General features: G+C 44.5%; 1 protein-coding gene across 3 annotated transcripts in view; it reads right to left on the bottom strand.

Moving 5' to 3' along the window:
• The window catches only part of MORN1 (MORN repeat containing 1), a 735,456-nt gene that overhangs the window by 280,629 nt on the left and 442,642 nt on the right, over positions 1-12,185 (bottom strand). For all 3 annotated transcript variants that reach the window (XM_088468235.1, XM_088468237.1, XM_088468236.1), the window contains exon 11: positions 8,574-8,722. In XM_088468235.1, coding sequence (XP_088324361.1) covers positions 8,574-8,722 — 149 coding nt within the window. The remainder of the gene's footprint in view (positions 1-8,573; positions 8,723-12,185) is intronic.

Genomic DNA, 12,185 nt, shown 5'->3' with positions numbered 1-12,185 from the left:
TAGCCACGGGGGATATGTAATAACCAAAGCTGCACGGACTGCCCGTAGAAGGCCAGGTATATAGACTTTAGACCCAGACTACGCCTCCTTTGCACTAAGGGGCTCGTGTCTGAAAAAGTCAATAATGTCACCGTCATCAGACGTCATGTCTTTACCCGTCTGAGACCCGAAAGGCCGTTTAGAAGGCCGAAATGGTGACTCCCCCTGTAAAACGTCCATCAGGTGCTATACCATTTGGACAATAAATTCATCCACACAGGCTCCTGCGAGACCTGGGGGGGCGAAAAGCAGGATACACTGGGGTACCATCAACTGTCCAGGGACCCCTGCATGTGATGAGACCACCACAGGCTGCGATAACCCCTATGGGGAAACGCAGGGGGCGTTGCCCACAAAGGCTGTAAGCATCTTAGCCAGCCGAGGGCGGTCCCCTTTTTTTGTGCAGGCACAGTGACAGAAATGGGGCGTGATATATAATACAACATGCCCTCCATAAACCCTCAGCGTCTACATATCCCTCCGCTAACTGCACATGATATCAGTACATTATAGCTGGAAGAGGATATCCTCGTTCACTTTCCGACATGAGGAGTGTGAACGGAGCGTATGTGACCTCCCACACAGAAAAACCACGTTTACTGTGAGGTAATAAACACCCTGCGACACCGCACCGCAAGGGCTGTAGCAGAAGAACAGGGATAGGAAAAGGCTGACAGTCAGCAATGAAAGTACAGGCAAACAGCGCTAGCATTTAAGTCACATACAATGCACAGATAACATCCTGCATTACAAGCACTGCGATCAACTACACAGACCAGAGCCTGGTAGGAAACAGTGCTGCACACACTGACCTTAATTGAAGGAGAGGTATGCTTGGGACCCGGACCGCAATGGCATCTGTATCAGCTTCCAGCAGCGTTTGCCATCCCCAGCACATGTAGTGAGAAAATGGCCACCAAGGAGCAGAGAGAAGGCAGGGCCCGGGGGAGGAGCGCTGACACAGCCCGCTCAGACCGCTGTGGAATGGCACTGTGCAGCGGGGGAGACGCCGGCTGTGAGACAGGGAAGGCGTTCTCCCCTGGCGTGCTATTAACCCCTGGGATGCCGCGCTGTACCGCACATGCTGCGGCCCGCTGTCCCTGGTGGTCTAGTGGAAGACGCAGGATCAGTACCTGGCCCCACACGCAGCCGGTCCCCAGGGAGCCCCCTGCCTGGGGACCAAACAGGACTGTGTTACCGGCGGGTGCCCACCGCGGGACCCCGCCGCTTACCTTGTTCCCCGTGCATCCGGCCACAGTCCAGGTAGCCGGGGATCACCGCTAGCTTTGACCCCAGCTACCTACCAGCATCCCCGGATCGGTACCGGCGTTCTGGTACCGGCGGGGTGTAGGAGTGACAGCATGGACGTCAATACTGACTGTCCTATGCTGGAGCACTCTAGTTGTGCAGCCACATCTGCGAAGAAATATTCAGGGGCCTTAAAAAGACCCCCCTCTGTATGGTGCGACTGGTCCGGCCAGGCACCTACGAAAACTGAGTGGCCTGAGGCTCGGGGGCGGGGTATAGGAGAGGGACCCCAGTGCATCCTGGGAGGCTGAAAATTTAACTCTGTGGTGCCTGGATGTCTGCCGCCATCGCCTATATCCCAAGGTATCCTGTGGATACCCTATGGACCCTGAAGTAGAAAGAGAACGTTTAAGTGGGGTATTAAGCCCTTTGACATTTACAGATAATACATTTAGAGCCATGATGGTACCGGATACACAATAAAACTCAGCTCAGCCTCAGGTAAATTCCAAGTGTGGTACCTTAAATTAGAAAGAAAAAAAAAAGGGGGCTAGAACAAGAGGGGATGGGGAGAGGGGGAATGCAAACAATTTTACTCTGTGGGAAACAGATTAATGTTCACAATAGGTGGGCCCTATAGGGAGGAGAGGGAATAGATCAATTCCTGATAGGAGTAGACCTAAAGGGTCCTAGTTGCTGGGAGGGCTAAATAAAAATGAGATACTGATAATAAATGAGCGTAGGGATGCTCGCAAGTTGGTCCCAATGTACAAGGGGGTAGCAGACAGTGAGTGACATGGACACTATCCACTCGGAATTAACATAGTAAAAACACAGTGAATAAAGTGTCAAATACCTACATCATAAAGGACATATAAACAGACATTTCAAACCAATAGTCAGAACATAATGTGAACGGATGCATAGACAGCAGGAAGGATAAACAGAGGCAGGGTTGCTACCTCCACCCCTTCCGTACGGCTCAAATAGACCAAACGAGGCAAAAACTGTAGCTCAGAAATGGAACATAAATAAGTCCTTATCATTACCTACAGCCAGGGGTAGAAGCAGAAGACCCAAAACACTCATGTCCAATGGTATTGAGTACCAAATTGGGCACTTATACAAAACAACATTGTAAAATACATACAAGGCTGAGATCTGGCTAGACCATGGGCAGGAGAGCCACCAGTCCCAGGAAGCTTGAGTCTCTGGAGTAATTCTGTGCCCTTTTTAGGGTCTCTCACCGACACTGGGCAACCATTTACTTCGACTATTAAGCGAAAAGGGAAGCCCCATTTATATTTGTATCCATGCGCTTGAGAATGGTGGAAGGAGCCAGGTCTTGGAAGATCTGCAAGTCGGAGCCATCGAAGAAGATACGCTGGATTTGTCTGCTAGCATTCACTACCTGGTTTTTGGGCTCTATTTACTACAATCCACATTTGTAATGCAGATTGTAGTGTGATATTACAGACTAAATTCGCATTGCGAATTCAGGCAATATCACAGGGATTTACTACAAATCCCTTGCAGGGACAGAGCTTGCGATAAAGCTCTGTCCCTGCGATTCCCCTCAGCAGCCTTATCACAGTATTTTCGCAAAAAATACTGTGACAAGTGCCGACGCATGCGCCGACCAACCGTTGCTAAGCCCCACCCCTGTCGCTAAGCCCCACCCCCACAATTGCGGACCCCCATCCCCTGCGACCCCCTCTCCCTTAATTACACTTACCTGCAGTGTTAAGTGCTCCGGTGATGTCCTCCGTGGCTCTGGTCAGTTGACATCCCATACTGCACTGGGACCCGATCAGGTGACGACCGGGCATCAGTGCAGGCTGGGAGACCAGCTGATCGGAGAGAGGACATCACTCTCTGAACTCTGGTAAGTTTTTTTTTTTTTACTATGTTTTTTGTTGTTGTTGTTTTTACAGTGTATCAGTGTGTGGTCTGATTAGACCACACAGCTGATCACTGGGGGCAGCCCCGGGCTCTGCTCTGCCCGTTAGAGCAGAGCAGGAGTCTGGTAACCGGGGGAGACCCTGGATAACGCCAACTCCAGGTGGCGTTAGTATCACAGGCCTTTCACCGGTATTTTTTCACAATTTACTTTTAGTAACTTTGGCCAGATCACATTTCCCATTACAATTATGGGAAATGTGATCTGCTTACTAAAAATAAGTGACAATTAGGGCTTGGAGTAGAATTTTTAGGAATTCTACTCCAAATACCCTGTAGTAACTTTAGGTGAAACTAAAATAATGTGAAAAGGGTGTGAAAACACCCTTTTTCACTTTATTTTAGTAAAAATGTTAATAAATAGAGCCCATTGACTGTAAAGGATAGGAATTTCAATACGACATCCGTAGGAGGATCACCGTCTTTAAGCTTTGGCTGAAGGGCTCTGTGAGCACCTTCAATATGTAGGGATTGATCGGAGAAAGACGGAACTAACATCCTAAATAAACGTATAAGGTATGGTTCCAGGTCATGAGAAGGTACAGATTCTGGGATGTTCCTGATTCTTAGATTGTTTCGTCTTTCTCTGTTTTCGATCTTCATTTTTATCTCTAAGAAACTCAAGATCACGATATAGGAAATCAATGTCATAAGAAGCATCATGTAGATCCCTTGAGATAGATTTCACTAGGGTTTCTACCGCAGCAGTGCAACTGGTAAGGGAGGCCAACTCATTGCAGAGATCCACGGATAATTGCTGAAAATTGGATGTTAGGGTTTTATTAATCTCCCCAATCATGGCTTGAATGTCATTCTTAGTTGCAAAAGAGTAGCCTGATGGTGGGTCTGCATGAATGGAGTCTGCTGGAGAGGCCGGAGGAGAGTCAGCTGAATGACGTGAATCGGGACGGGAGAGATGTTGCATGATACCTTGCTGTGTATTTTTCTTCCCTTTATTAGTATTTCTGTGCATGATGAAAAAATAGCAGGGTAGACGTAAGTAGTATGCAAGGCTATAAGGATTCCGGGTGGAGAGAGAGAGAGCGACACTTCAGAGCATAACAAACTGTAACAGTCCACCTAAAAAATTATATATCGAGGAAGTCGGTAGATAATAAGCAGTGTAGTTGATAAATGGAAAATCAACTTAATGAGGTGTAGATCCTTGAGCAGACCATAAGGGGGGAACAAAGGTACACAAAAAGAGTCTAGAGGTGGCTAATGACTGCCATTAAAAAATATGGATTGTTAATAAGTCCCAGGGGTCTTGAAGTATACAAATAAAATGTTAATCAACTCCTCTGTACACTGCACAGCTGATTACAGGAGACAAAAAAAAATGTCACAGAGGGCTGCACCTGAGCAGGGGTAAGAGTCACCGCAGTCCCCCTTTGCAAGGCAGCTGTCGGCCAGAAAACAAATAGGGCTCACCTTTCACTCAAGAGCCTCAGGGCCAATGATCAAGCTGCGGAGGCTCCGACAGGCAGTCTGGCCAGGCTGGCTGATGCGGCTAATTGGGGGCGGGGCTCACCGGCTCCAGCATCCGCCACGGCTAAAGACTATGTAGTGTTGGTTTCGTGGATGCCGGTGGAGGCGAGGGCAGCCGAGGGGGAGAGTCAAGCGGGGGTCTGGAGACCAGAGCAGTGAGGACCACTGCCGTGGAGGGGAAAGGCAGGACAGCTTCCCACAGACCTCGTTGATGCAGGCCCGCAGAGGAAGCACAGGGCAGTTGCATCCTGATTTTGCCCGGAAAAGGACCCCCGTGTGGCATCGCACAGTGCAGAAGAGACAGGTGGGTGCCCTGGGATAGGAAAATGAGTGGAAGTGTCCAAAATTGTCTCCGAAGGATGGAGCTCCTCCAGAAGTCGTCCGCTCAAGACGGCTGCTAAGCCACGCCCCAGCCTCTCCTATTTTTAACTGTCTGCACTAGCCTCTCTACAAAAAGTCTGTTTGATTTGCACTAATATACATGTGAATTACAAATGTTTTTGATTTATTGATTGATCATACTACACAGCAATCGGTTGCTGTATAAAAACACACAAAAAATGTATATGAATATAAATAACCAAAATCAATTATACAACATACATAATAGATAATGCCCATACCCTGCCTGCACCAGTTTTTCTGCCTGTCCCTTGTCTGTGCCAGTCTCTCTCCATCCCCTCTCTACACCACCCTGCCCTTCCCCTGTCTGCACTAGTCTCTCTGCCAATCCCATCTCTGCCATCCTCTCTGCCCTTCCACTGTCTGTGTCAGCCTCAATGTCCATACCCTGCCTGCACAAGCCTCTACCTAATTGTGGAAGCCTCTCTCCTTCCCCTGTCTGTAACAGCCTCTCTGCCCTTCTTCGTGTGTCTCTGCATCTCTGTCTCCTCTTTATGTGTGTGTTGCTTTCTTTTCCCCACAGGGTGTATCCGTCTCTATTTAGAGGTTAGACAGGACAAATGAGTGGGTGCTTCAACCAAGACGGTATGTGAATCTGAAAGCTGCTCACCAGGGGGGGGGGGGGGTTGCTGACCCCTATAGAGCCTATGGAAATTGCAAAATGAACTAGGAGTGCTTAAATATCACAGATATATTTAATTAATACATAAACAGCGGGACAGTGCCTGAAAAGTGGGACTGTCCCGCTGAAACTGGGGCGTTTGGGAGGTATGTATCTACAGTATATAGCAATAGGAGCAGAAACGTGTCTGTTTTTTTTATTATGTAATATTATTCTATATGCATATGTCTTGTTAACATATTCTCATTATTATATTGTATTTTAATTATTGATATATATTTATATTTTTATATATATACTTATTATTTTTTATCTTTTATTTTTTATTTTTAAATATAAATTCATATTTTTAAACATTCGAGTACCCAAATTAAATAACTTAAAATAACAAACAAGGTAATATTGATTCTTATATTTCACAGGTGGTTATATTGCCATGTATGTTATTAGAATATTGGAGAATGTTGTTAATTAAGTGATTGTGTCCTGCTGGACATGTAACTTTGCTATTGGTAGTTGTGGATATATAAACCCATCCAAATGAGGAGGGATCCATCCTGCCTTTTGAAAAAACCTCTGACATTGAGGAGAAATGCGTCAAGGCTCACAGGTTGTCTTATTGAACTGCTGCTATTCTCTGGATAGCCAGGCGCTATTGGCTCTATTGTGCTGTGCTGCTGATTGCCACTGTCTGGACAGAGGGCCTGATTCAGACCCTCTCGCAAGCGGGTCGATGGTGGCCCAGTGTGCACGGGCGAGCCCCGGAGCGAGCGCAAAAAGCACTCATTCATTGCGGTGTCACAGTCACTCTTCCAGAGGGAGAGTCTATTTGTTATTTTTTAATCTAATTAATAAGATACCCTTTTTCAATTAATCCATGGAATTTTGCCTATGATTGGATTATCAATCTCTATTATCAGTGACATTTATTTTTCTGTTGCTTTTTGGGAATCAGTGCTTTATTACTTTTAATATTGTTATGTATACAGAGTGTCAATTGGTCTCTGCTATGTGAATATACATGTTGATCTAGGGACTGCAGTTCTATAAACTAGATACATTGTTGCCATTTTGTCAATAAATATTTTTGTATCAATATTCTTGGTTAGTTCAATGTAGCAGTGAGTTCCGGCGCATACACACTGCACCTGCCATCTTTCTCCTCTGCAAAAATATGGCAGGCACTGTCACTGAGCTTCTTTATCACCTCACTGGGACAGACATTCACTAGGTATATCTCAGCACCTCCAAAAAAAATTAAATACGGAGATAAAAGGAAAGCGAAAAGCGGTGATGTATTTATGCCATTTTTTGCTTTCCTATTTAAATAGAGCCCTATATATCTTTTGGAAAAGGCTGTGTGGCGATACGGATAGCTGGGAGTGTGATACAGCGATTCAATCCAATTCTTGTCATTATAGCCCAGCCCCCCACTGCGCAATGAATCACATCGTCACGCCATAAACACTTGTCCCTCGGACTTCCACTCTGAGATCTCATAGGGTGTCCATAAAAGGAGGAAAATAGGTAACAGGTACACTTTCAATCTGCAATTAAATCTGAAATTAGATATTCATATAATAAATATCTTTAGGAGGTATCCATTTAGCCACGATCGCAAAAAATTGGGATTTTTTGTTGATTATCCCTGTTTTTCGACTACGATTTTTTTTTTACCCCTATCCTATTATTTTGGACAGATTAGTAGGATATTTCTCCCGAAAACACACAGGATCCGTGATAAGTTCACGAACCTATGTGTTTTCAACATTTCATGGGCGAAAAAGCGGCATTTTCATGATTTTTTTCTCGGGACATATCAGGTCCCAAAAAAAGCCCCGATAAGTGCCAGCGTAAGGCGGACATCGGTGCTATTTGGATAGCCCTGGGGATCCATTAGCACCCGAACAATGTTCGGGGCTAATTGGATACCGCCCTTTGCGTTATATAATTAGTAAGTAGCAGGAAGTGTGCTGATGATTTAGAAAATGTGAATTTGTGGTGACCAGATTGCTGCAAGTACCATGCGATCTCTCACACGATATATCGTTTCGACACAGATCGGAAATATATATTGTGCGGATGAGACGATGTGATGAACAACGACATGGTGCTAATTGCAGCAAGGAACGACACATCGCGCCACCACCCACTGCGCTGTGCAGTGTGTACAGACAATGCGATGTATCGTTCCATTGCGTCGTCCCATTGGCTAGGTACACCATTGTGTAGTGTGGGTACCCAGCCTAAGCCTTATCTAACCAGATCGTGGTCTCATATCAAAATTATTATCACATGAACCTTGCTACAACCATTCTGCAGGAAAAGATCTTTATTGTTTCTTCTCTTAAATACAAACATTCTCCTCTTTTCATGCTTCATTTCTTCCTTCCGCTAATGGAAAAAATATCCGCACTAGTAAAATGTGCCTTTTTGCTGTTATACAAAGAAACAGAAATTGTGACTTCTTTGTACTCATTCAGTCAATTATCTCTTTTTTGACACCTGCCAACTGCTGTGGTGATGTGTCTCCTGTTTATTATCTGAATAATCCTTTGTAGGTAACAGGACAAAAAAAACAACCATGTTGTTTCACACAGACCTTCTTCAAAGCACAATATTTTTATTTTCCATGAAGACACATGCTTTTTGATATGTAGTTGGGAGGGGGTTTTGTTATAAATAATTGTGAGAGCTGCATATAGCTGCATGAAGACTTATATTTTATTCAGTGGAATGCCACTTTCCACAAATATATGTTCATTCCAAACTGAGAGATGATAAGAAGTGCAGCAAAGTTACTAGTACTGCTTACCTTTTCAGTATTCTCCAAAAAATTGAGAAACTTGGCTGGCAGTGGGCCAAATATGACATCTTCAAAAACAGCCTGGCCCATTTCGACTCTCTTGTCAGGAGGGGCTAAAGAGGCGTCTGCCTCACTTATGGAGATCTTGGGGTATTCTGCTGCAGGTAAAAACAAAAATTTTTAAAAAGACATCAGTTATCTGTTTCACAATTGCAGGATCAAAGTATGTCTTCCTGTACTAAAATGTACACTCAAGCTTGCACCAAAGGCCAATGAAGTTATATAGAAAATCTCATAAAAAACATGCGACGATTGGGAACAAACAGGGCAGCCCAGGCGCATGAACACATTAATTTGCCTTATAATACTTTTCAAAACACAAGAGGCAGTATTAGGTTTTGTATCCAAAATGTAAGATATAACGAGTTGATTCTAAGGGGTATATTAACTACAGTGCGGGTTTTTAGAACTAAAGATGTTGTCCATAGCAACCAGATTCTAGCATTTATCTAGCACCTTCTAGAAGATAATAGCTGGAATCTGATTTGTTGCTATGGGCAACAACTCCACTTCTAAAAACACACACTTATACCCCTAAAGGCGTGTACACAATTAGTTCCAGCGGATCGGGCTGACATTTTGTCCATATCGATAAATGTGAACCCACTATTACCGTCTATGCGCACTCCCTCAGGTCCTCCATCGGGGTCATTCAGTTGTCCTGCATGTAGAGCCGACGTAACAACCCACCTGCCGACGCCAGGCAGGTGAATGGAACCAGTGCCCGACATATTGAGTGATCAGGCACCTGATCATGTAATGTGTACCAGCCTCCCGATATGTCGGCCTGTGGGGCATCGCATCGCTGGGTGCACACATTGATAAGTGTGTACCCAGCTTAAGGGAGAAGCACAAGACAAAACTATTTTTTTCATCGTGTACCCATGTACCAAAATTTAGCAGCTTATGGCTCAGGTCTATTCTTAAAACATTAGAATATCATTGACTTATATAGCTTGACTAAGAGGATCCAAGAATCAAGTAACCTGATTGTCTCTTGTCTTCCTTGGACACAAAATTATTGAAATAAATACTCTTTGAGGGCTTTTCCTTTCAAAGTCCCATTTCTTTGAAGTCTAATGGTGGACCCTGGACAAATATTCCTTTATTTGTAGAGGAACCAGTGTTTTAATGCATGTAAGAACTTTAACAATATATTAACCTTCATGTGTGTTGCCCAATGTAATAGGTAGCTCTGGCTACTCATCCTGAACGAATCTTTGTCCAAACCGGCAGCTCACGTAGGTGACTAAGTGGATGGATTTGGGCCCTCGGCGCTCAGGGTAAATACTCAATAACATAGGACCAAGTGGAGTCAATTGATGATGGCACACAGTACAAGTTCAGTCACCATCACAGCAGATCTTCAAACAGTCCCCATTAGTTGAGCCACGCATACAGCAGCTTTCTATGTAAAATAACTTGATTGGCCTCCCAAGTTCCTGTGTTCATTGGTAGCATGGGGCATGAATAGGTCGTCAATTTTTGTATGAATTAAGGCATCAGGGCTAATTCCACACATACTCCCCTTTGCTTTAAAATTGGTAGCGACACCTTTAGTTGCAATGACAGCTGTTTTTATATCTAAATATATTTAAATAAGTGAGGTTTAGACATATAGATACTGCAATTGTCTGTATCTTCATCAATTTTATTCTTCAAAGCAAAGGTGTTGTAATATCCCCCCATTACCATTGTTCATGGTAGGTAAAGCTACAGTATGTGCAAACAACTTAGTGCTCTGAGCAAAAGGGAAGACTGAACCCCCACCATTTTGGTAGGCACTATAGTATGCTCCCATGGAAGCAGTACGTTGCACCATTCTAGTTACAAAACTGTTAGTATATGGTACAGTTGGTTCTATTCTACTTAGCTTTTGAAGAACCATAAATCCTTTGAAGCCCAATTTTTTTAATTGATATATAATGCAAATTATAAAGCTAACATCACCTGTTTGAATACAGATGTCAACATTGTAAAAACCAAAATGTTGATAAGGTGGTCATCACCCATTTTTAGGCACATTACAAGAGGGTGACAGTGTCTGATGCATTTATTTTGTGTTTCTGGGATGTCCAGAATATCTTTGCTCATAAATAACACATGCATGGAGGAACATAGGCAGATCCTCAAACAATAATAACCTACACTGTAGACAATGTGTAAAAGTTCATCTAACTCCGATACTAACCAGGAGGATCCTAGACATCGGCAGATTATGTGATTTGCTCAAGCAGGTTTTCTCAGTAATTCTCACCCCCCCTCCCCAAGCAAGCACCTGCTTACCCACTGCAATTCCCCTCACTCATTACCATTCCTGCACATCATACCTTACCCCCTGTAATACTCCTTAGCTACCACCACTCTCCGACACCATACTTCGCCCACAAAAATACCCCTCACTCTCCACTATTCCCAGACTCCATTATATATATATATATATATATATATATATATATATATATAAATCAAATTATGGCTTTTAGAAATGAGCCATGGGGGGCAGGTAATAGGTTGAGAATTTAGATTGAAGTCGCTGGAAATCGCGTTGAGATTCCAGCGACTTTCCATTTAAAGTTGCCAGATGTAATAGAAGGACATTTTGAGGACTAGCAGAAAAATCAATGGCGCGTTTCAGTGATTTGTTACAAGGATTAACTTGCCAGAAACATGTCAAAAAATGGCTCTGGCCAGACAAAACATAATACAGAGCCACATTAAACATATGTACAGTATGACTTTGTTGTTATGTTCTGGGTTGTTTGTGGACCCGGGGTGGTAGCAGGAGCGATCACAGAAGCGGATTTGAATAAAAAACTAGGTTTTTTAATAAGTGCTTGAGTAGACACAAAATATGGCAGTAAATAAAAGTCCAGGAATATATAAATGTGCACAAGAGTTCTGTGGTGGGAGTAATGGGTTAATGTCCAAGTAGAAACAATTAGAGCTGTCCAGGTGTGCAGGTAGTGAGACTGAAAATAATCAACCAGGTATGCAGGTAGTGATGCAGGAAAATAATAGCCAGGTATGCAGGTAGTGAACTAAGGCAAATGAGCAGGATGTCAGCAGGCTCAGGCACTCAGATATGGGCAAGGGTGATGGAGGAAGCGGGGTAGTCCAGCGGGAGATAGGAGCTGACAGGCAGACTGGCAGACAACGAATTCACAGGAACAGGAAAGCACAGAGAACTCCCTCTCAGCTAGGCTGAGATACACGTTGCACTGGCAAAGAAGGAAGGCACTGACCATTCCTAAATACCCCATGCCGTGCTGTTACTGGCCGGAAGGAACATGTGACTCACCAGGATTGGCCAGCCGCATCACATGGCCAGAAGGCAAAATGGCGGCGCCCATGCCAAAAGGAACGGAGACGCCGCCAGGCCTTACCAGCGCAGAGTGACAACAGGCCCGTACAACAACGCACGCAGCCAAAGCCCCCCGCCAGACACCAGCTCCGCCACCAGACAGCCCGCACCACAACGACCTCACAGGTAACACCCGCCTAGTGCCATGCTGAAATACCCTGGCCGTGACATTTGTCACCTATCAGTTCAATACTCAA

This window comes from Taudactylus pleione, unplaced genomic scaffold, assembly GCF_031769625.1.
Source record: "Taudactylus pleione unplaced genomic scaffold, aTauple2 ptg000082l, whole genome shotgun sequence".
In the NCBI taxonomy this organism is placed as follows: Eukaryota; Metazoa; Chordata; class Amphibia; order Anura; family Myobatrachidae; genus Taudactylus; species Taudactylus pleione.
The sequence above is the reverse complement of the archived record's forward strand: the minus strand, read 5'-3'. Positions and strand labels throughout refer to the sequence as shown.